General features: G+C 42.7%; 2 protein-coding genes and 1 pseudogene across 4 annotated transcripts in view; all 3 read left to right on the top strand.

The window, feature by feature from the left end:
• Positions 1–442: 442 nt before the first annotated feature.
• On the top strand, positions 443–21,481 carry NUDT19 (nudix hydrolase 19). 2 transcript variants are annotated; one of them, XM_005219046.4, is made up of 4 exons: positions 445–1,286; positions 5,238–5,445; positions 6,300–6,383; positions 8,535–21,481. In XM_005219046.4, exons 1-4 carry the CDS (start codon positions 573–575, stop codon positions 8,669–8,671), a joined length of 1,143 nt encoding a protein of 380 aa, XP_005219103.1. In that variant the 5' UTR covers positions 445–572; the 3' UTR covers positions 8,672–21,481. The 2 variants fall into 2 exon arrangements, with proteins under 2 accessions (NP_001178143.1, XP_005219103.1); NM_001191214.1 differs by lacking the exon at positions 8,535–21,481 and having other exon boundaries at positions 443–1,286; positions 6,300–6,797.
• Positions 15,394–21,481, top strand: LOC132342835 (large ribosomal subunit protein uL22-like; annotated as a pseudogene).
• Positions 21,482–22,378: 897 nt separating this feature from the next.
• The window catches only part of TDRD12 (tudor domain containing 12), a 75,721-nt gene continuing 73,780 nt past the window's right edge, over positions 22,379–24,319 (top strand). For both annotated transcript variants that reach the window (XM_059877492.1, XM_024979033.2), the window contains exon 1: positions 22,379–22,643. In XM_059877492.1, the coding sequence (XP_059733475.1) occupies positions 22,620–22,643 (24 nt within the window). In that variant the 5' untranslated portion in view covers positions 22,379–22,619. The remainder of the gene's footprint in view (positions 22,644–24,319) is intronic.

The raw sequence follows: 24,319 nt of genomic DNA on the forward strand, positions 1-24,319 counted from the left end.
GTGCAGTGTGAAATTTGTATTTTGGTATCTGGTTCATCCGTCAGTTTCTCATTGCTGCGGTTCATATCAGTTTGCAAAGCTCCGACACCTACCCCCTGGATTCCCCTTCACCGCCTCCCACCCCACCGCCAGAGGAAACATATCCTCTTGTCGATTCCTGGTTTAATCGAGAAAGTCCTAGTTCTAAGGTTTTGTTTGGTCAGGTATGTGTCGCCAGGCCTAGGTTTGCATCGCACTTTTACCTCGACAGTCATTGTGCGATCCTAAGCATTCCAGCTGTAGTCTTGTGTCCTGCCTGGGTGAGGAAGATGAGGCCCTCCTAGCACGTGGCTGTGACAGCCTTTGTCCCGCGAGTGACCTGGCTGGGAACACGGGCATTCGAGGCGGAGCTTCTCTGCGTGGGCACCACACCCTTCTTACAGGCAGGCGCCAGCTCGGCCAAACAGCCCGGGTTCACCGATTGCCCCGTGCGCGCCTCGCTGGGAGAGGCGCGAGTTCACTTAGCAAGCTTCCGGGGAGAGCTCCAGTGGCACCAGAACCCCGAGCCCGGTAGCCGCGCTCCGCTGCCCGTCATGAGTGTCCCGGTGCGAGCGGGCCCAAGCAGCTGGAGGCGGGCAGCCACCTTAGTGCTGGCGGCGGGCTGGACGCGCCCGGTCCCCGCCGCCGCATCCAGGCCCCAGCCACCCGCCGAGGGATTTCGGGTGCTGCTGCTGCAGCGCTCCGCGAGCCAAGGCTTCTTGCCCGGGGCGCAGGTCTTCCCGGGCGGGGTGCTGGAGGCGGCAGACCGCTCGACCGATTGGCTGCGCCTCTTCGCGCCGCACCACGGGCCCCCACGCTTTGGCCTGGGTCGCGCGCCGCCCCAGCGCGCCGCCTTCCCGGTGCTGCCCAACGTCCGGCCGGGAGCCGTGGACGAGGACGCGGCGGCGCTGCCGGATGACATCGCCTTCCGCATCTGCGCCATCCGCGAGACTTTCGAGGAGGCGGGCGTGCTGCTGCTGCGGCCCAGGGACCCCCGGCCCCCTAATCAGGCGCCGGGCTGCGCCCTCGCGCCGCCGCCCGCCTTGGCCGATTGGCGCGCCCGCGTCCGCCGGGACCCGCGGCACTTCCTGAGCCTGTGCGCGCAGCTCGACTGCACTCCCGACATCTGGGCGCTGCACGACTGGAGCGTCTGGATCACGCCCTTCTCACGCCCCGGCGGCCGCCGTTTCGAGACCACCTTCTTCCTGTGCTGCCTGAACGAGCCGCCGCCGGTCTTCCCCGACTTAGTGGAGGTGGTGGACTGCCAGGTAGGGCGTCCTCCCGGCCCGGAGTGGGGATCCACAGGAGCTAGAAAATGAGGACCCCGGCAGGCGGCCCAGCTCCCCCCGGACCTTCCAGTAGGCCGCCTCAGGGCCGTAGTAGCCAGTTAGCTACTGAGCGGGCCTGGGACCCACGCGGTCCGGACCCCGGCCCAGCAGGCCAAAGCTGTGACATTGGTGAACTGTTTTCTGCTTTTTCCCGCTTCACAGTCCCAGGGCCTCGAAGATGTCTCCCCACGCGGTTTCTCCAGCGGGTGGCCGGCGGAGATCCCAGGAGTTCTGCTAGGGGTCCTTCCTGAGCAGTTGCCACGCTTTCACTTATTTCGTCCCCGCAGCCGTTTGTTTCCTCGTAGTTCAGTCTTTTAAAATTTATTTGAAACGTTTTCATTTGAGACTTGTTGGGGAAAGGCTACCCACTCCAGTATTCTGGCCTGGAGCATTCCGTGGAGTGTATAGTCCCTGGAGTCGCAAAGAGTCGGACTTGACTGAGCGACTTTCACTTTCACTTTCGGCTACCGATATGGCCTACCTTGGTGAATGATTCCTCTGCACCTGAACAAGAATGTGTTTTCTGCTGTATTTGATGGAGTGTTTTTTAAAATGTCAATTAGATTAAGTTAGTTGATGGTGTCTTTTTAGGTCTGCTGTATCGTTTACCTACCTGTTCCATCAATTTCTGAGAAAAGGTTGTTGAAATCGTTAACGAACAGTTTGCGGGTTTGTCTTATTCTCTTCTCAGTTCTGCCAGGTTTTCCTTCGGGTATTTGGAAGCTCCTTTGCAAGGCGTTGCGTAAGACTGTTCAAGCTTGGAACTAGTCTTTGATTGTGATGAACTAGTCTTTGATTGTGAGAACTAGCCTTCTTTATCCCTGATAATGTTCCTTATTCTGAAATCTGAAGTTTATTATCAGATAGTGATATAGCTGCTCAGTCTTCCATTTAATTAGCAATAGCATAGCATATCCTCCTCCATTTTTTACTTTGAACCTGTGTCTTTATATTTAAAGTATGTTTATTGTAGGCAGCATATAGTCTTACTTTTTATCCTTTATGATAGTTTCTGCATTTCAATTGGAATGTTTTGATCATTTACATTCAGTGTTATTCTCAAATCTACTATCTTGCTGTTAGTTTTTTTAATCTGTCCCTTCTATTCTTTGCACTGTTTTTCTTCTTTTCTTGACTTCTTTTGGATTATTTGAGTATTTGTTGAACTCTTTTTATCTCCATTATTGCCTAATTACCTGTACTTCTTTGTAATTGCTTTAGGATTTGCAGTACATCTCTCACTTCATGTGTAGTATTAGAACCATAAAATAATAAATTTCCATTTCGCCCCTCCTGTCATGTATGCTTTTGTCGTCATACATTTGACTTTTATTTCTACTATAAACTCTACAATACAGTGAATATTTTTGCTTTAAGCAGTTACTCTGTTGTACACTGCGAATGAGGGGAAATGTTTTTTATGTTTACCTATATATGTGATCTTTGCACTCTTCATTCGTTTGTATAGATTTAAATCTACATCTGGTATCTTTCTGCCTAAAGAACTTCCTCTAATATGTCCTGAATTTCAGTTCTTCTGACAGTGAATCTTCTAAATTTTGTTTGTCTGAAAATATTTTGCCTTTATTTTTTGGAAGCTATTTCATGTGGGTGTAGAATTCTGTATAGGTTGACAGTATGAGTTTTTGTTTTGTTTTTCTTCCAGTACTTAAAGATGTTACTTCATTAGTTTCCAGTTTGCATGATCTTCTGGTGAGAAATCTGCTTTTTCTCCTCCAGTTTTATTGAGATATAATTGACACACAGCTGGTGGCACTAGCGGTAAAGGACCCGCCTGCCAATGCGGGAGACATAAGGGACAAAGATTCGATCCTTGTGTCGGGAAGATCCCCTGGAGGAGGGCATGGCAACCCACTCCAGTATTCTTGCCTGGAGAATCCCCATGGATAGAGGAGCCTGGCAGGCTACAGTCCATAGGGTTGCAAAGAGCTGGACATGAGTGAAGCGACTTAGCACAGCACATTGTGTAAGTTTAAGGTGACAGCATGATGGTTTGACCTACATACACCATAACATAATTACCACAGTAGATTTAGTGCATGTTCATCATTTAGAAAAGTTTGATTTTAACTCTGTTCCTCTGTACATAATGTGTTTGTATTTTTGGTTTTGATATGTATGCCTACTTAAGTATTTTCTCTTTAATTACTGGTATTCAGTAATGGCACTCCACTCCAGTACTCTTGCCTGGAGGGTCCCATGGATGGAGGAGCCTGGTAGGCTTCAGTCCATGGGGTCCACTAAGAGTCAGACACGACTGAGCGACTTCACTTCCACTTTTCACTTTCAAGCATTGGAGAAGGAAATGGCAACCCACTCCAGTGTTCTTGCCTGGAGAATCTGAGGGATGGGGGAGCCTCATGGGCTGCCGTCTCTGGGGTCGCACAGAGTTGGACACGACTGAAGTGACTTAGCAGCAGCAGCAGCAGCAGCAGTAATTTGATTATGATGTGCATAGTTTTCTTCTTGTTTTGTTAATAATTATTTGTTTCTTCAAATATTTTTCACCTCCCCCTATTTTCTGGGACTCCAATTACATGTATGTTAGACCACCTGATAATTTTTTGTGGGTCCCTGATGCCTTGTTCATTTTTTTTTTTAACTTTTTTCCTCTGTGCTTTATTCTGAATAGATATATTGCTGTATTTTCAAAGTTTCTCTGTTTATATGTAGTATCAAAATTGCTGTAAATATCATCCAGTGTAATTTTCATCTCTAGAAGTTCCATTTATTTTTTTAAAAAACATTTCCTATTTCTCTCATGTTCATATTTTCCTTTACATCTTTGAGCCAATGGAACATACTTGTAACAGTGATTTTTAATGTCCTTTTCTGCCAATTCCATCATCTCTATAATTTCTGGGTCTGTTTCTATTGCCTGATTTTTCTTCTGGTTATGGGTCACATTTTTTTGCTGAGGTCTTGTAGTTTTTTATTGTCATTATTGTCGAGTCACTTAGTCTTATCTGACTTCCTTTGCTCAGGTTTCTTATACGAGCTTGTAAATTGTTGGCCTATAATTATTCTAGGCAGTCAATTTCAACTCCCTGGTTTTGGATGTGAGGGTCAATTTCCCCAGTGTATGTGGATATTTAGCAGTAAAGCAGTTAAAGAAAGAAAGACCTTTTGGAGTTATTTCATATTAATTGAATCAGCTCTTTTTATCTAAATGTGGACGGAAGGAAGACTTGGGAAGGAGGGCACAGCAGTGAGGTCGCTTACGTTAAGCGCTGACTGGTTGATATAATGCAGTAACTTCACTCCTGGGACAATAGACTGAGTCACGCCTCTTGACCTTTCTGAAAGCTTCTCTTGCTCCTGGCTCTTTACCGTCATTGTAACACACTGCGTGTACCATGCTACATTTTGTTTGCTGAAGGTCCTACTAGGCCTGAGAGAGCTTTGTCTTGTCCACCAGCATGTCCTTATTGCCTAACCAAGGTAGGCGGGAACAAGAGACCCTTGGGAGTCCCTCCCATTTATGGGAGGAATGAACGGGCACTAAGTTCTCAATCTGCTGCCATGAATTTATACTTTAGTCTTCCTTTGAAAGTGATCAGAACCTCCTTGCCTTCTTAGCGTCTCCTGTCTTTTATGCTCAACAACTCTCCCAGTTCAACCCGTTGTGATCTATCCTGGCTTATTTACTAGTTCTCAGGATCCATGTCCTAATAATCAACCTCTGAAGGGGATCAACCCAGCTTTCTTCACTGAATCTTTCCTTGTTGTCTCAGAGGAATCTAGCAAGATACATTAATGAATTAATTTATACTTTTTTTCCAGATAGATCTTAAGTACTGATCCAAGGATCTCAAATCTTGGATTGTCTATGGGGTAAACCTTAGGAAACTCTACCTTTGTCTTCCACAGTGGTCGTCTCCATCAGAGGCAATTGAAAGGCTCATATCAAAGGAAATTTTGCTTGCACCCCCACAGTTCTACGAAATACGTAGACTAGGAAACTTTGCCTCTCTCTCTGACTTGCACAAATTTTCTTTGGATCGTGAATCAGAAGGAACGGAAAGATGGATGCCGATCATATTGTTAACTGCTGATGGGATGATCCATCTTTTACCAGGTAAATCTGTGTTTACCAGTGCTCTTGTTGATATTCCCATTTAATGCTCTGGGCTGTATGGCAATGTTCTCCCACACAGACACATGAATTACAATCTATGTTTTATATGCTACAGTGGAACTAATTAGATAAGCTCAAGTTCTATAAGATATTCATAGTTTTTATTATAATCAGAAATTCTGGATATATTACTTCATATACACTTAAGTAAATATATTTCCTAGACATTGGCAAGAGTTCTCTTGAATATTATCTCACTTTACCTTTTAATTTTGAATTATGAAAACTTGTAAATTATACTTATTTGATTGAAAGAGAGTTTTGTTGGTGGTCAGTTATTGTTGGGTTAGTACAGAAGTTTTTTAGCAGCTTACAGTGGAGTTTTCTGACCTCTCTTACTTACGGCTGCTTGTCTCACTTCTCAGAATCATGATAATATTTGTTACTCATCCTGCAGTGGGACAGCTTAGCAGTTTTGATGTGTAAATGATGATTTCTCTAACCTTAAAATGATTGGAGCAGCCCACATTGAAACACCAAAATTATATGGATATCGAGATGAATGTTATATTGAATGAAATAAAGAGAGTCTTGAATTAGTATAAAAAATTATAGTTCAGGATTAAAAAGTACCAGTTATAAATATTTATGTGCCCAAAGAAAATTCTTGGCTAGAAAATGGGGAACAGGTGAGGTTAGGTGGGATATTAAAAACACAAGAAATATATTGAGGTAAACTCAAAAAGTTCTGATTATTTAACAGCTATATCAGTTCCAAACACATGAATAAAAATAAATACTAATATATTGAAGGTTTTATAAAATAACACTAAAGTTAAACTATTATTTTTCAGGAGATGAGATGTACTTAGAAGATGCAAACTTTTTAGAAAACTGCATGTCCACTGAAAAAAAGACTGAAGAAATCATGAACGAAGGCAAGAAATTTCACCGAATAGTGTTGTATAATTCCCACAATTATGGAGATTATACAGATTATAGCATCCATGTGACAGTTCTGCCAAAGTATAAACACGTGTATCCTAAGAGCTGTGTAGTGGGTAAGAGCCGTCTGTAGGGAACAGCTTCTTTATACCTGGCCCACTTGTAGTTGTTCTAGTGAAAAATGAGGGTTGACTAGAGGTGCCTGGAACTTAAGGAACTTTATTCCTGTAAGTTCTAGGACAGTCTCTCCTATCTCAAGTGTATTGTGTAGCTCTGTTATTTTATTCTTTAAACCTTATAGTATCACACTAGTATAAGGTATTAATGTTTTGTTACCAAAAAGAGACAAAAGATTTCACAGAGATTTCCACTCCTGTGTTGTTCTGTTATCAAAAGTTTAAATCAGACGTTCTGCTGCATTGTCTTTTAACTATATTAGCATACTACTCTATATGCTAGCATACTACTTTACCGCTTCCCTGGTGGCTCAGAGGTTAAAGCGTCTGCCTACAATGCAGGAGACCTGGGTTCGTTCCCTGGATCAGGAAGATCCCCTGGAGAAGGAAATGGTAACCCACTCCAGTACTCTTGCCTGGAGAATCCCACGGACGGAGAAGCCTGGTAGGCTACAGTCCACGGGGTCGCAAAGAGTCGGACACGACTGAGCGACTTCACTCTCTTCACTCTGTTATATGCTAGGAGTTTGATCCATTAATTCCTTAGACTTTCTGCTGGAACTAATTTAAGGGTGTCTGATTAGACACATGGTGATCGGAAGACTGAGATGACCTTCAAGTGACAGTGTCATTATTTTCTTATGACTTTAGCTTGATGATTAAGATGTAATTCCGTTAAAACTAAACTGCGTAAGTTATTAGTTTACCAGATTGGAAATTACTTTAGTGATTGTTGTAAAGAAATATGAAGCCATAACAGAAGTCATAATTTTTATTTTGGAGTGCTACTTGACAGAATACAAAGAGGTTATTAGAGAAATGTAGAACTATTCATCATTAATCATGCTTATTAATGGTTATTTATTATCAGTGTTTTTAATATGGGTAATTTTTTTTACCTCCTAAGAGGAATAATAATCTTTATTGATTACAGATGGGAAGTGGTTAAGAAGAAACCAGTTCTATTTCAGATCTTTGACTATATTATGCATTGTATCAATACATTTAATTTCACTTTTCATAAAAAGTATTGATAAATGAAGACTTCCCTGTAGCTCAAATGGTAAAGAATCTGCCTGCGATGCAGGAGACCAGGATTCAATCCCTGGGTTGGCAAGTTCCTCTAGAGAAGGGAATGGCAATCCACTCCAGTATTCTTGCCTGGAGAATTCCACGGACAGAGAAGCCTGGGGGGCTCCAGTTCGTGGGGTCACAAAGAGTTGCACACGACTGGGCGGCTAACACACACACACAGAGGAAAACGTCTAGGTGAGTTGTTCTCAGCCCCAGGCACTGTTGCCCTTTAGGGGCCTCTGGCAGTGTCTGGGACGTGTTGGGTTGTCACAGCTGAGAGTGAGATGCTACTGCCATCTAGTGGAGAGAGGCCAGGGATACAGTTTAATATCCTGGAATGCACAGGACAGCCACCCACCGTGAAGAATTATCTGGTCACGGTTGAGAAACTCTGATCTAGAGTAAAATCTATTGTCTTCAGTAAATGATTCCAACATGTAAATTTTGAGAGCAACAGATAGTGTTCGCATTCCATCTGGCTTCTAAATCTATAGCAGTTCTTACCGATGTTTAGCCTCGGGCATCCTATTCTTTCATTCTCATTGAAAACAGAATGTTACAGCTGAGAGAAGCCTCAGTCAACACCGGGATTTTGCCGATGAGAAAACCGAGAAACAAATTCACACAGCTAGTCAGTGCCACAGCCAAGAGTAGAACCTGATTCTTTTTCTAGCAGGTGGTATCTGTTGCCTGTCAGTAGAGGCCTGATCATGTCTGCCCACCACATCTTGGTATTACAGTCAGCAGGGAAACCACAACACGGCCAAGAATTGGATGGAACAATGCTTTACTCATTTCCTGGAAGCAGCAAGGCCAGCTTTTGAACGACTTCTATAAGAATCTAAAATTGGGCGGGTGTCAGTATTTCAGGCTAACATGTCCTTATCCTCACAGGTCTTTGTCAACATAAAACAAGAGTGCCCTATAATGTGGGAGAAAATAAAGGACTTGAATGTAAGGGGACTTATCTCCTGGAGGATAATTTGTCGGAGGAGCTCACATACATGGGCATATGTAGGTCACATCCTTAAAGGAAACTGCTTGCCTTCCACTTTCTCTTTTCCCTTCTCACTGGCTGGAAATGGTGGCAACTGGAGCAGCTACTCTGGACCCAGAGACAGAGGCCAGATGTGAAAGCATAACTGCCTGCTACTTGGATTGCTCACCTCTTGCTTGTTATGTGAAGAAAAATACACTTCTTTTCATATAAGCCACTGTATTTTAGGATCTCTTTGTTAAAACAGTTTAGCTTGTTCCCTGATCTATAGTTCTCCCTCCTAAGCAGGTTCCCTTGGCATAGCCTTCCCTGGAAGTCTAACAATCACTGAAGCAAAAATCTTAGTCATTTGTGATTCCACCTTTTCCTTCATTCCTATATCCAGGTGACTATCAAGTCCTACTGATCTGTTATACACAATTATCTTGGAATTCCCATCTTCCCACCTCTGCACTGCTATCACGTTGGTTTGAGCCACAGTTGACTCTTACTTTAATTTTGAATTTTAAAGATAGAGAACAACTGTAAGAGCTTCAGAGCCAGTCTCCATTTTCGTTCTTCCCCTCAATGCATTCCTCTTGGAAAAATGAACTTGACATTGACATGATGTCACTGCCCTCATTAAAGTCCTTCAATGGCTTTTCTTCACACTTAAACACTGAATTTGTGGTCTACAAGGCCCCACCTTTTTCTCTGATGTCATCAAGCATGCCTCTCCCTCTGCACTCCCCTCAGAGGATCTTCTTTCTCTTCTTGACTGCTCAGAGTTCTTTCCACCTCAGAAACTTAGTACATACTGTTGCCTTGAGACAAACTTGGATCTCTGAACTGTTTTTGTTCTTGGGTCTCCTTGTTACTAAAGCTTCAGAAAAACAGATATTAAGAACAGAGGTTGGGGGACTTCCCTGATGGTCAGGTGACTAAGATTTCAAGCTTCCAGAGCAGGGAACCAGGTTTAACCCCAGGTCAGGGAACTAGATCCTGCATGCTGCAACTGGAGATCCCTCATGCCACAGTGAAGACTGAAGATCCTGTGTTCTGCAACTAAGACCCAGCTCAGCCAAATTAAAAAAGAACAGAGGTTGGGCATCCAATATGTGGATTATTGGCATGTCTAGATGAAAGTTCCAGGACAAACAGAAGACAAGCATTATTTATAGAATGAATTTTTCTTGAGCTAAAGGAAAATGTTGATCTTCAGATAAAAAGATCCTGCTGTGGTCAAAACAAAAATAACAAAAATTGTTCAATACTCGGATGACATTTTGAATTTTAAAGATAGAGAACACAGATTTTCAAGGAGAGGAAGAAAAGATTACTTACAAAGGCACAAAATCATCTTAGTGTGTATCACCCAGTAATGTGATACACTGGATAGTATATATAATATGCTGAGGGGAAAAGGACATATGTGTTCACTAATTTTATATCAGCCATATGTATGAGCCACAGGAATAATCCTCATTTATATATGGGCTTTGAAGAGTCCAAAGCTCTGAAGAATTGATTTGATAGAAATAACTAAAAGATAATTGAAAATAAAAACTTTTGAAATAGAGCTGCATGGTAGAAGTCCTGATGGTGAATACAGAAATAAAATATAGGAGCAACTGTAACTATTTAAATATGGCTCAAAAGCACTGCAGATGTTAAAAATAATTCAAGATTTAACCTACTTTATTTTAAAAAGATACCTTTTTCCATAAAAATTTTGTTCAGTAATCCCAGATTATGTTATCATTAACAGGAAGTGGCTATGGGAAGAATAAGAAAAACAAAACATGGAAGGAGGGAATCATTCGCTGTAGTTTTGAGATAATACTTGTTTAAATATTTTGGAATGCAAAAATGGGTATTAGAATTTAAAGGTCACTTTTCAAATCAATCAAAAGCAAGGCACAACCCCTAAGGCAGAGACGGAAAACATGAAAATGGCTATCAAACAAAAGCTTAGAATAAGACAATTCACATAGAAATAAACATCAACCATGCTGATATGCAAAAATGGGTTAAATGTATTGGATGATAAGGAATCTTAAATGTTTTTAAATCTAATTATCTAGAAGAACTTGAAAAACTAAATAAAGCCCAAATGTAGCAGAAGGAAGAAAATAATAATAGAAATTAGAGCAAAAGTAAATTTACGTAGAGATAGGAAAACAATAGAAAAGGCCAACAAAACTAAGAGTTGATTTTATGAAAAGATATTGAAGTGAAAGTCACTCAGTCGTGTCCGACTCTTTGCAACCCTATGGACTATACAGTCCGTGGAATTCTCCAGGCCAGAATACTGGAGTGGGTAGCCTTTCCCTTCTCCAGGGGATCTTCCCAACCCAGGGATCAAACCCAGGTCTCCTCCATTGCAGGCGGATTCTTTACCAGCTGAGCCACAAGGGAAGCCCATGAAAAGGTAAACAATTGGCAAACCATTAGCTAGACTAACCAAGAAAAAAACAGAAGAGGCAAATCAATAAAATTATAAATGAAAGAGGAGACAATGCAACTGATACCACAGAAATAGAAAAGATCATAAGAAACTACTATGAACAACCATATGCCAACAAAACTGTGCAACCCAGAAGACATGGATAAAGTGCTAGAAATATGGAACCTACCAAAACTGAATCAGGAAGAGAGAGAAAACCCGAACAGACCAATAGTGAGTAAGGAGATTGAATCGGGGGTGGGGGCGGGGGGGAAACACCCAAAAAAGAAAAGTCCAGGACCAGATGTCTTCACTGGTGAATTTTACCAAACATTTAAAGAAGAATTAATGCTAATCCTCAAACTCTTCCAAAATTTGAAGAGGAGGGAACACTCCCAAACTCACAAGGCCAGAATTTCCCTGATACCAAAGCCATATAAGGACGCTGCAAGGACTGCTGGCCAATATCTCTGATGACTGGAGATGCAAAAATTCTAAAGAAAATATTAGCAAAATGAATTCAGCACATTAAAAGGATCATACACCATGATCAAGTAGGATTCAGCCCTGGGATGCAAGAACGGTTCAAAATCAAATTAATAGGTGTAGAAGAAGCATTTGGCAAAATTCAACATCCATTCATGATTAAAAACTCAAATTAGAAATAAAAGGAACATACATAGTAAAAGTTACAAATGACAGACCCACAGCCAACATCATACTCAGTGGTGAAAGGTTGAAAGCTTTTCCTCTAATACCTGTATCGGGAAAAAGACAATGGTGCCCACTCTCAACCATTCCTATTTCAACATAGTATAGAAGCAGTTGGCAAGAAAAAGAAGTAAAAGGCAGTAGAATTGGAAAGGAAGAAGTAAAATTGTCTCTGTTTTCAGAAGACATGATATTATATATTAAAAATTATAAAGTCTGCACCAAAAACCTGTTAGATCTAATCAACTAATTTAGTAGAGTTGCATGACACAGAACCAACATATAGAGATCAGTAGAATTTCTATACACTAACAAAGTATCTGAAAAAAAAAAACAAAACAATCCTATTTACAGTAACATCAAAAACCAATGAAATACTTAGGACTAAATTTAACCTAAGAGAAGCAGAAGAGATTGAGAAGAGATGGCAAGAATACACAGAACTACAAAAGTCTTAAAGACCAGTCTAACAACAATGGTGTGGTCACTTACCTAGAGCCAGACATCCTGGAGTGTGAAGTCAAGTGGACCTTAGGAAGCATTACTACAAACAAAGTTGGAGGTGATAGAATTCCAGCTGAGCTATTTAATTTCTTAAAAGATGATTCTGTTAAAGTGCTGCACTCAGTATGTCAGCAAGTTTGGAAAATTCAGCAGTGGACCCAGGACTGGAAAAGGTCAGTTTTCATTCCAATCCCAAAGAATGGCAGTGCCAAAGAATGTAGAAACTACTGTATAATTGGACTTATTTCACATGCTAGTAAGGTTATGTTCAAAATGCTTCAAGCTAGGCTTCAGCAGTGTGTGAATTGAGAACTTTCAGATGTACAAGCTGGGTTTAGAAAAGGCAGAGGAACAAGAGATCAAATTACCAACATTCGTTGGATCATAGAGAAAACAAGAGAATTCCAGAAAAACATCTGCATCATTGATTCCACAATAGCCTTTGACTGTGTGGATCACAACAAACTGTGGACAATTCTTCAAGAGATGCGAATACCAGACCACCTTATCTGTCTCCTGAGAAACCTGTATGCGGGGGCGGGTCAAGAAGTAGCAGTTAGAACCAGACGTGGAACAACTGACTGGTTCAAAATTGGGAAAGGATTATGTCAAGGCTGAATATAGTCACCCTGCTTATTTAACTTATATGCAGTATACATCAGGCGAAATGCCAGGCTGGATGAATCATAAGCTGAAATCAAGATTGTTGGGAGAAATATCACCAACTTCAGTTATGCAGATGATACCACTCTAATGGCAGAAAGTAAAAAGGAACTAAAGAGCCTCTTAGTGAAGGTGAAAGAGGAAAGTGAAAAAGCTGGCTTGAAACGGAACATTCAGAAAACTAAGATCTTGGCATCCAGTCCCATCACTTCATTTAAAACAGATAGGGAAACAATGGAAACAGCAACTGACTTTATTTTCTTGGGCTCCAAAATCACTGCAGACAATGACTGCAGCCATGAAATTAAAAGACTCTTGCTCCTTGGAAGGAAAGCTATGACAAACCTAGATAGCATGTTAAAAAGCAGAGACATCACTTTGCCGACAAAGGTCTGTAGAGTCAAAGATATTATTTTTCCAGTAGTCATGTCTGGATGTGAGAGTTGGACCATAAAGAAGGCTGAGCACGAAAGAATGATGCTTTTGAATTGTGGTGCTGGAGAAGACTCTTGAGAGTCCCTTGGATTGCAAGGAAATCAAACCAATCAATCCTAAGGGAAATCAACCCTGAAAATTCACTGGAAGGACTGAAGCTGAAGTTCCAAAACTTTGGCCACCTGATGTGAAGACCTGACTCACTGGAAAAGACCTTGATGCTGAGGAAAATTGAAGGCAAAAAGAGAAAAGGGCAGTAGAGAATGAGATGGTTAGATAGTGTCACTGACTCTGTGGATATGAATTTGAGCAAACTGTGGGAGATGGTGAAGGACAGGGAAGCCTGGCACGCTGCGGTCCATGGGGTTGCAAAGAGCTGGACACGACTGAACTACTGAACAACAACACGATTTTACCAAGGAGGTGAAAAATCTCTATTCTGAAAACTGTGAGCCATCGATCAAGGAAATTGAAGATGCAAAAAATTGAATAGATAGCCCATGTTCATGGATTGGAAAAATTGATATTTTTTGTCCATGCTAATCAAAGCCACTTCATTAAAGAGCCTCTTGATAAGGGTGAAAGAAGAGAGTGAAAAAGCTGGTTTGAAACTCAACACCCAAAAAACTAAGATCATGGCATTGATCCCATCACTTCATAGCAAATAGATGGGAGAAAAGTGGAAGCAGTGACAGATTTTATTTTCTTGGACACCAAAATCACTCCAAATTTCATGACTGCAGCCATGGAATTCAAAGACACTTGCTCCTTGGAAGGAAAGCTATGACAAACCTAGACAGCATATTAAAAAGCAGAGACATCACTTTGCCAACAAATGTTTGTGTCCAACTCTTTGAAACACCATGGACTGCAGCACGCAAGTCTTCCCTGTCCTTCACTATCTCCCACAAAGGTTTATATAGTCAAAGCTGTGGTTTTTTCCAGTAGTCACGTATGGATGTGAGAGTTGGACCATAAGGAAGGCTGAGCATTGAAGAATGATGCTTTTGAATTGTGGTGCTAGAGAAGACTCTTGAGAGTCCCTTGGACTGCAAGGAAATCAAATCAATCAATCCTAAAGGAAATCAGTTCTGAGTATTCATTGGAAGGACTGTTGTTGAAGTTGAAGCTCCAATACTTTGGCCACTTGATACAAAGAGCCCACTCACTGGAAAAGACCCTGATACTAGGGAAGATTGAAGTCAAAAGGAGAAGAGGGCAGCAGAGGATGAGATGATTAGTTAGCATCACTGTCTCAGTGGACATGAATTGGAGCAAACTCCAGAAGATAGTGGAGGACAGAGGAGCCTGACATGCTGCAGTCCATAGGTTGCAAAGAGTAGGACATTACTTAACAACTGAACAACAACTGAAAGCCATCTATAGCTTCAGTCAATCCCTATCAAGATTAGTATGTCCTTTTTTTTTTAAAATAGAAATAGAACAAAAAACCCTAACATTCACATAGAACCACAAAAGACCTTCAATAGCCAAAGCAATTCTAAGAAAGAACAACAAAGCTGGAAGCAGCACACTTCCTGACTTCAAGCGTTATTACAAAGCTATCAGAACAGTATATTACTGGTACAAGAACAGACACATAGACCAATGGAATAGAATCAGGAGCCCAAAGAATGAAACTAGACCCCTACCTTATACCACTCACAAAATCAATTCAAAGTGAATTAAAGACTTAAATGTGAAGACCTGAAACCACGAAAACAGGGGAAAATTTATTGACATGGGTCTTGTCAATAATTTTTTTAATATGACAACCTAAAGCACATGCAACAAAATTAAAAATAAGTGGGACTCCATCAAACTAAAAACCTTCTGCACAGCAAAATAAATATCAGCAGAGTGAAAGGGCAACTAACTGAACAGGAGAAATTATTTCCAAAGCACACATCTGATAAAGGGGTTAATATTCCATAATATATAAGGAACTTAATGGTAAAAATTCAATCCAGTTTTAAAAATGGGCTTTTCCGATAAGCGGCCTGAGATGACCTCTAAAAATGGTGCGCTATTCACTCCACCCAGAAAACTCCACAAAATCATGCAAATCAAGAGGTTCAAATCTTCGTGTTCACTTTAAGAACATTCATGAAACTGCCCAGGCCATAAAGGGTATGCCTTTCCAAAAAGTCACCAAGTATCTGAAGGATGTCACTCCATCGTTACAACGGTGGAGTTGGTAGGTGTGCACAGGCCAAACAGGGCTGGATGCAGGGTTGGTGGCCCAAAAAGAGAGCTGAATTTTTACTGCACATGCTCAAAAATGAAGAGCGTAATGCTGAACTTAAGGGCTTAGATGTAGATTCTGTGGGCAGTGAGCACATCCAGGTGAACAAAGCCCCCAAGATGCAGCGCGGGACTTACAGAGCTCACGGCTGGACCAACCCCTACATGAGCTCTCCCTGCCACATGGAGATGAGATGAAAAAGAACAGACTGTTCCTAAACCAGAAGAGGAGGTTGCACAGAAGAAAAAGATATCCCAGAAGAAACTGAAGAAACAAACACTTATGGCCCGGGAATAAATGTCGCAAAAAATAAAGGCAAATAAAAGTTAAAAAAAAGGGCAAAGGGCCTGAATACTTTGCCAAAGAAGGCATTCAGATGGCCAATAAATACATGATAAGGTACTAAACACCACTAATTATTAGAGAAACGCAAACCAAAACCACAGTCAGATACCAACAGTTCACACCTATTGGAATGGTTGTCATCAAAGAGGCAAGAGATAAATTTTGGCAAAGTTGTGGAGAAAAGGGAAGCCCTGTGTGCTGTTGGTGGGGAATGTAAATTGGTACAGTCACTATGTGAAACAGTATGGAGGTGCCTCAAAAGTTAAAAATAGAACTGTCATAATATATACACACACACACACATATAACTGAGAGCATTTATATAATTATCCTGAAGAGAGAGCAGCATGCTAATGTTACTGCAGCACTATTTACAATAGCCAGGACATGGACAGAACCTGTGTCCATCAACAAGGAATGAATGGATAACAATGGATGAATGGACAGATACATGTTGAATATATATATATATGTATGTGTGTATATATATATTAAAAAATGGAATACTATTTAGTCATAGAAGGAAATCCTGGCACTGTGACAACACGGATGGACTTTTAGGACATTACGTTGAGCGACATGTCAGTGAAAGACAAATGCTACACTATCTCACTTACATGTAGAATCTAAAAAAATCTCATAGAAAGTGATCAGATTTGTTGTTACCAAAAGTGGGGAAGTGTGAAAGTGGTCAGAGGAACAATCTTCCAGTTATAAGATAAATAAGTTCTAGGGTTATAATATACAACATGATGAGTACAGTTAACAATACTGTATTATGTATTTCAAAGTTTCTAAAAGAGCAGATGGTGGAACTTCCAGGTGGTCCAGTGGCTAAGACTCTGCGCTCCCAATGCACGGGGCCCTGGTTCAATCCCCGGTCAGGGAACGAGCTCCCTCATCCCGCAACTAAGAGTTTGCATGCCACAACTAGAGATCCTGCATGCCGCAGTGAGAATTGAAGATCCTGAGTACTGCAACTAAGACCTGGTTCTGCCAAATAAATAAATATATATATATATATTTTTTTTTTTCTTTTTAAAGAGTATATGATAACAGATAAAGAGAACAGACTTGTGGTTGCCAAGGGGTGAGGGAGGGAAAGATTGGGAGCTTGGGATTAGCAGATGCAAACTATTACATATAGAATAAACAACAAGGTTCTACTGTATAGCACAGGGAACTATATTCAATATACTATGATTAAACCATAATGGAAAAGAATATGAAAAAATACCTATTTCTAACTGAATCACTTTGCTGTACAGCAGAAATTAATGCATTATAAATCAGATCTACTTCAAAAATTTTTTAGAAGTCAGAAAGCTAAAAATGTTTAAAATTCAAAGGTTGAGAAACAAAATACTAATAAAATTAGAATACAATTGAAATAAATTTTTTTAACTTACAAAAAAAAAAAAAGAGTAGGGATGTCCTTGGTGGTCCAGTGTCCATACTCCCAGTGCAGGAGGCGTATGTTCAATCCCTGCTTGGGGTACTAGATCCCACATGCTGTTACTAATGACCTGCACGCTGCAAAGAAGATCGAAGATCCTGAGTGTTGCAGCTAAGACCTGGTGCAGCCAAATAAACATCTTTTTTCAAAGAAAAGAGTAGATAATAAGTTTTTGTCTCTAAGGGAAAAACTTTTTTTAACTATGTTATATAACTGATGGATATTAACTAAACATACATGGTAATCATTTTACAATATATACATATGTCAAACCATTATGTTGCACACTTCAAGCTCATATAATGTTATTAGTCAATTACATCTCAATCAAAACTGAAAAAAATTAAACCTAATTATAAGTTGCTTAAAAACAGTCCTGCATGAGGGCTAAAAATAAAAAGAGAAACAAAGCAAGAGCTCAGAGAGTACTAATCAGAGGAAATGAAATTCATCATAGGAAGCAATAAAAGTTAATTTTAGTTTCTGTGTACAGTTAGAAATGGAAATATGAGAATCTTTCAGTGAGTAACACCATGCTGAGCTATGGAAACAAGCTATTAGAAACAAGGGTAATCTGACAGGTGTATAATATTAGTGGGAACCATGAAGAAGACCTTCTCTGATGGACCGAGCAAGTCCATCAAAGATAAGTGAGGTGTCTGGGGAAAAACCCTGGACAGCTTCCAGGCTTCTGCTTTTGGGTTGAATGGCGTAACGTCAACGTTCACTTCCTCTCGATTAATGCAGAATAAAAGAATTTTAAAAGTTCCAAATCAGGTGAAGCCTGATTTTAAGGCCAATGAAGCCAGCTTTTAAGGCCAAACTTGTTTTTCATCCCTTTTAAAACAAGAATATTTTAAAACTGGGAAAGTACACACTGCCTATGGGAACTGATGACTCAAAGGTAAGATCATTTGAACTACATTTGGTGGAGGAGGGATCTGGCATTGAGGGGAGTAAAGAATGTCCCCTTCATGCCCACTTTCTAGAGTTATGTCAGTACTGGGAAACTTAGATCAGCTTCTCCTGATAACCTCTCAAGCCACCATGAGCACACCGACAGAAGAGACTGGTGTAGCATGACCTCAAGTCCTGCTAACTCAGACTCCGCCTCCTGCCATGCCTAATGCTGTGTCTTCTCTCCTTTTCTCCCTTCTCTTGGGGAGAGAGAAGGGAGAAGTAAAAAAACCTAAGAACAGTTCACTCTCCACGATGCTATGCTATGCTAAGTCACTTCAGTCGTGTCCGACTCTGTGTGACCCCATAGACAGCAGCCCACCAGGCTCCCCCGTCCCTGGGATTCTCCAGGCAAGAACACAGGAGTGGGTTGCCATTTCCTTCTCCACTACATGAAAGTGAAAAGTGAAACTGAAGTTGCTCAGTCGTGTCCGACTCTCAGCGACCCCATGGACTGCAGCCTACCAGGCTCCTCCGTCCATGGGATTTTCCAGGCAAGAATACTGGAGTGGGGTGCCATTGCCTTCTCCCACTCTCCACGAATCCCTTTGCAGAACCAGAGTATCATCCCCATTATGGGGAGCCCCATCATCACCCCACGGTGCCTGCGAGAGCCCATCAGTTCATGACAACTTTTGGTTGCTTGCTGGGCCATAAGCTAGCCATGTTTGTGACTGACCAATATTAAACCTTCCTGCATTCCTAATTTTTATTTTTTTGGTCTTAGATTTTACTGGTAGCATTTTATTGGGATTTCAGCACCTTCATTAGTCTAGAGTTGTGTTATCTTGGTCAGGTTTTGATACCAGAATTTAACCACTTTATAGAAATGCACCGACCTAAAATCTTTTTGTATTCATCTTCTTATCTTTCCATCACTTTAAAAGTGCTTCCCATTAGCTGCGGGAAGGGGAGACAGGTACAGATCCTGACGCCCTTCAGCCTCCAGAGGTCTGTGTGGCTGAAGCCCCACACACTGAGTTCCCACTGCAGCAGTCTTGACGACTCAGCGCAGACTGATAAATATTTTTGTTTCTGTGAGCCATGCTGTGAAAAATTTGCAAAACACCCTATAGTAGCAGGGTATCTAATCAATGATACCCACCGGGGTTCTTGGCCTTCCCCAGTCGATAGAAATTGACGAGAGAGGGCCCATAAATTCAGGCAGGGCTTTAATGGGGCCCCTGTACCCTGAGTATGTGTGAGGCGGTGATCTCATTTCTTCTTTGGGGTGTGGTCAGGGGTCAAACTAGAGGGTGGCTTAGGTGGTTTGCCCACCTCTTTGTGATGCTGAGTGCAGGTGGCATGCGCAGTACTCTGCTTTTGCTCCAGACACCCAGGTTTTTGCTCCTAGCTCTTCAGAAATGGCAGCTGGGTTTTTTGGTCTCTGTATCATTTGGGTCCAGAATTTGCCCCAACTGCACACGGTTATTTTTAGTCCCATATAATTTCTATTTTTTAGCTGGTGGGGAAGTGTGTTCAGATGCAAGCTTTGCAGCACTGCAGCGAAGAGTCCCAGGCCTGTCTCAAAAAGTAAAAAAATATCAACTGGCTGTACTCTGTATCTACTCTGGGGATTGAGAACTGCCTCTGGGACCTCCTATTTAAAACACCCTCTTACACTGTTGGTGGGAATGCAAACTAGTACAGCCATTATGGAGAACAGTGTGGCCATTCCTAAAAAAAACTGGAAATAGAACTGCCATATGACCCAGCAATCCCACTGCTGGGCATAAACACCAAGGAAACCAGAATTGAAAGAGATATGTGTACCCCAGTGTTCATTGCAGCACTGTTTACAATAGCTAGGACATGGAAGCAACCTAGATGTCCATCAGCAGACGAATGGATAAAGCTGTGGTACATATACAAAATGGAATATTACTCAGCCATTAAAAAGAATACATTTGAATCAGTTCTAATGAGGTGGATGAAACTGGAGCCTATTATACAGAGTGAAGTAAGCCAGAAAGAAAAACGCCAATACAGTATACTAACGCATATATATGGAATTTATAAAGATGGTGATGATAACCCTGTATGCGAGACAGCAAAAGAGACACAGATATGTATAGAACAGTCTTTTGGATTCTGTGGGCGAGGGCGGGATGATATGAGAGAATGGCGTTGAAACATGTAAATTATCACATGTAGAACAAATTGCCAGTCCAGGTTAGATACATGATACAGGGTGCTTGGGGCTGGTGCACTGGGATGACCCAGAGGTATGGGATGGGGAGGAAGGTGGGAGGGGGCTTCAGGATGGGGAACACATGTACAACCATAGCTGATTCATGTCAATGTATGGCAAAACCAACACAATATGGTAAAGTAAAATAAATAAAAATTTTAAAAAAGGATAAAAAAAGTTAATGTAGAAAAATAAAACAGACCTGGCCATTTCCCATCTTTCTTTGACAAAGTCTGGAGCTTTCAGGTGCTCTGGTCCTGACAGGCACCTGACTGGGGGGTGGGGCCTGGTTAGCCCAGTTCAGCAACAGGTGAACTTCATGTACTTTTGTGTTTTCCTCCTGATTGGCGGCCACAGGCACAGGGCTCCTCTCTCCTGCTTGAGGCTTTAAGTGCATGTTTGCTTGACTTGTAAACTCCAGCTTGTATTTAAAACTGGAAGCTTGGGACTTCCCTGGAGGACTTTGCCTTTCGAGGCAAGGGGTGTAGTTTCTAATCCCTCATCAAGGAACTAAGATCCCACATGAATCCAGCCCAAGTAAACCAAAACTTAAAACAGAAGCAATATTGTAAAAAGTTAAAAAAAAAAAAAAAGACTTTTAAAATGGTCCACGGTAAAATAAATACACTTGAAAGCTTAATGAGTATTGTTTCCCAAATATATAACCCTGTTCTAAACTGGTGCATCTTTTGCCATCTTATTGACACGAGCTTAAGAAATTGTTTTTTTTTTCCGAACTGAAATATTAAAGAATTCATCTGCAAAATCACCTAGCACCCAGCACCCCCTCCCTTTTAAAAAGCTGTGGTTCCTTCGATATTTAAATAATATTCTTTTACTTTCCTGTTTGTTGGCTTACTAAAGCCTTGGAGACAGATCCCTGCGATGGTAATAAAAGTTAACCTTCCTTGAGTGCTTCTTGGGTGTCCTTTGTTTCACACAGGGTGAGAATGAAGTGAAAGTTGCTCAGGCGTGTCCGACTCTTTGACCCCATGGACTATACCGTCCATGGAATTCTCCAGGCCAGAATACTGGAGTGGGGTAGCCAGTTCCCTTCTCCAGAGGATCTCCACAACCCAGGGATTGGACCCAGGTCTCCCGCATTGCAGGCAGATTCTTTACCAGCTGAGCTATCAGGGAAGCCCCTCACACAGGGTGACCTCATCTAATTCTGAGAACCACTGAATCCCAAGTTTCAGGTGAGAAACCAGAAGTTTCCAAGCGTTGAAAACTTAACCCTACGGCGCTTCAACGACAAAAAATTACACATTCGGGCCAAAACTTGGTCCATGACACCGCAGTCTGCGATCTGCGGTCATCACAAGAGTGTCCAAGACACATGGGGAGGACTTCCAGGTGAGGGTCAGGTGGGAGGAAAGTGGGGACTAGGAGCCATACCAGAAGGTGGAGGTCGGAGAGGATGTGGTCAGGAGACCAGGGAGGCGGCAGGCGGGGTGGGGAGGGAATGGGAGTGGGGTGGGGGTGTGTGGTCAGGGACTCTTCCTAATCCTCAAGGCCATGAAATGGACTCCGGGCAAAGTGGGAGTCGGAGGACATGAGCTTTCTAGGCGGCCACTCCGCGCCACGCGGACTCGCGCGGACCCGGGAACGAGCCACGTGACGCCCCCGCAGCTCCGCCCCCCGACCCCCCAGCCCCCACTGCCCCCGCCTCCAGGGCGCCGTGCGCAGGGCGGCGGCGGTTGTCCGGCCGTTGGCGTCCGTGTGGTTTTGGAAGTCTCAGGGGTTCTGCGGTCTGGGGTTGGGCGGCTGGGGGCGGTGCGGGCGCCCAAGCGCGCCCCCGACGGCGTCCGGGTGGGAGCGCGGCGTGTCGCCCGCTGTTCGCAGCGGTGCGTGGCGGGAGCTTGGCTCGCGGGCTCCGCGGCGCTGACCCGGGAGGAGGCGCGGCCCCCCTCGGACGCCGGCCCTGCAGGTTTTCGCCTCCAAAGCTGGTGGCGAGGGAGTGGCGACATTGAGAGCAGGACTGGGGCGAGGCCGCGGCGGTGCGCGTCTCTCCAGAAGTCCGCCGGACGGCCGGCGAGGCGCGGGGAAGATGCTCCAGGTCCTCGTGCTTAAGGTGAGCGAGCGCGAAGCCCCGGGCCCGGCCATTCACCCGCTCCCGTGCAGGGGCCGCCCCGTGGGGACCCGCGCGAAGGGGTTCCGGATGGGCTCCTCCTGGACGCTTCACATTAACAACGGGAAATCTTCGTTCAGGGGTGCTCCGTGCAGTATTGGGGACGTACTTAATAAAGTTATTCGTTGTTTCTCCGAAATTCAGATTGAACTAGGTGTCTTGTATTCAGAACCTCGGGGGAGGGACGGAGTCTGACACCTTCTCCCACGCACCTGGTCCGGGATCCGCGCAGGGTGAGCCACCGTCCCCTCCGCCCCGCGTCCGCAGTGTGTAGACCTGTTCCTCTCCCCGGATGCGGGTCCTCTCCGGCGGGCCCCCATCCCGGTTGGACAGGGGACTCTGAAGCTGCAGGCTGTGGCCTAAGGTGATAGAAACAACTCTTCTGCTGGCTGAGTGTATGACTTAAGAACTGTCAGTGAAATCCACAAACAATGTCAAGAGTAGTTTTTCTGCTGCAGGGGCGTGCTTTGCCTACTGGAGGCTGGATTGAGATTGAAGCAGTAGCTGTCCAGGGACTTCTCACGACCAAAAGTGGACCAAGTGCCATGTAGTCTGGCATTTTTATGACGTTTTAAAATTAACATCTTAATTTTTATAACTGATGTTGAAAAGTGAACTTGACTAAAACATCTGAACTTATTATTCAAATACTGTATATACTAAGGGGAATTGAACATGAATTGATGATTAATGATGAGTCTTGGTACTGATGTTCTAAATGACACTTAACCCACTCCTGTTACTGAATGTGGGAAAAGACACACTCATTACATAGTTTCAGATAAATGAAGATAAAGGAAAACGACAGGTAGGAAAGATAAGTTACTATTCCTGAGAAATAATAACATACTTTAATTCAATTAAATCATATTAATTTAATGGTATGAGGTATTTCTCATGCCGGATAGCTAATTCTACTTGAGTAAAAGCAAAGTATTCGAGTTTAAATGGTAGAGGTGAGGAGAAGAAAGTGGACCAAAATTTTACAGATAATATTTTTCGAAGGGCTTCCCTGGTGCCTCAGACGGTAAAGAATCTGCCTGCAGTGTGGGAGATGTGGGTTCAGTACCTGGGTCTGGATTTATCTAATGGAAATTCTGTAGACATGCAGGGGGAAAAAAAACGTGATGACTGTGGGCAGCTTTGCCTATGGCGCTGGCGGGAAGCAGGAGGCCTTGACCTTGGTGTAAGAGGTGGATGGGATGACCCTGAGAGATGGGGTGACCCTGAGGGATGGGATGGGGAGGGAGGTGGGAGGGGGGGTTCAGGATGGGGAACACATGTAAACCCATGGCTGATTCATGTCAATGTATGGCAAAAACCACTACAATATTGTAACATAATTAGCCTCCAATTAAAATAAATTAATTGATTAAAAAAAAAAAAGAAAGAGGTGGAGGTGGCGGGAATTGTGAGCCCAGCCCAGAAAGTAAGCACAGGGACAAAGTTGCAGTTTGATGCAATTGTTCTGGCTGGTAAAACTGACCCTTTGTACATTTTTTAGGTTCTAGTAGCAGATTTTTTTTAGTTTATAGTATTTTATTAGTTTCAGGAGTGATTCTATATTTTTATAGATCATGTTCCATTAAAAGTTATTACAAAATAATGGCTGTAATTTC

This window comes from Bos taurus, chromosome 18 (assembly GCF_002263795.3).
Source record: "Bos taurus isolate L1 Dominette 01449 registration number 42190680 breed Hereford chromosome 18, ARS-UCD2.0, whole genome shotgun sequence".
NCBI lineage: Eukaryota > Metazoa > Chordata > Mammalia > Artiodactyla > Bovidae > Bos > Bos taurus.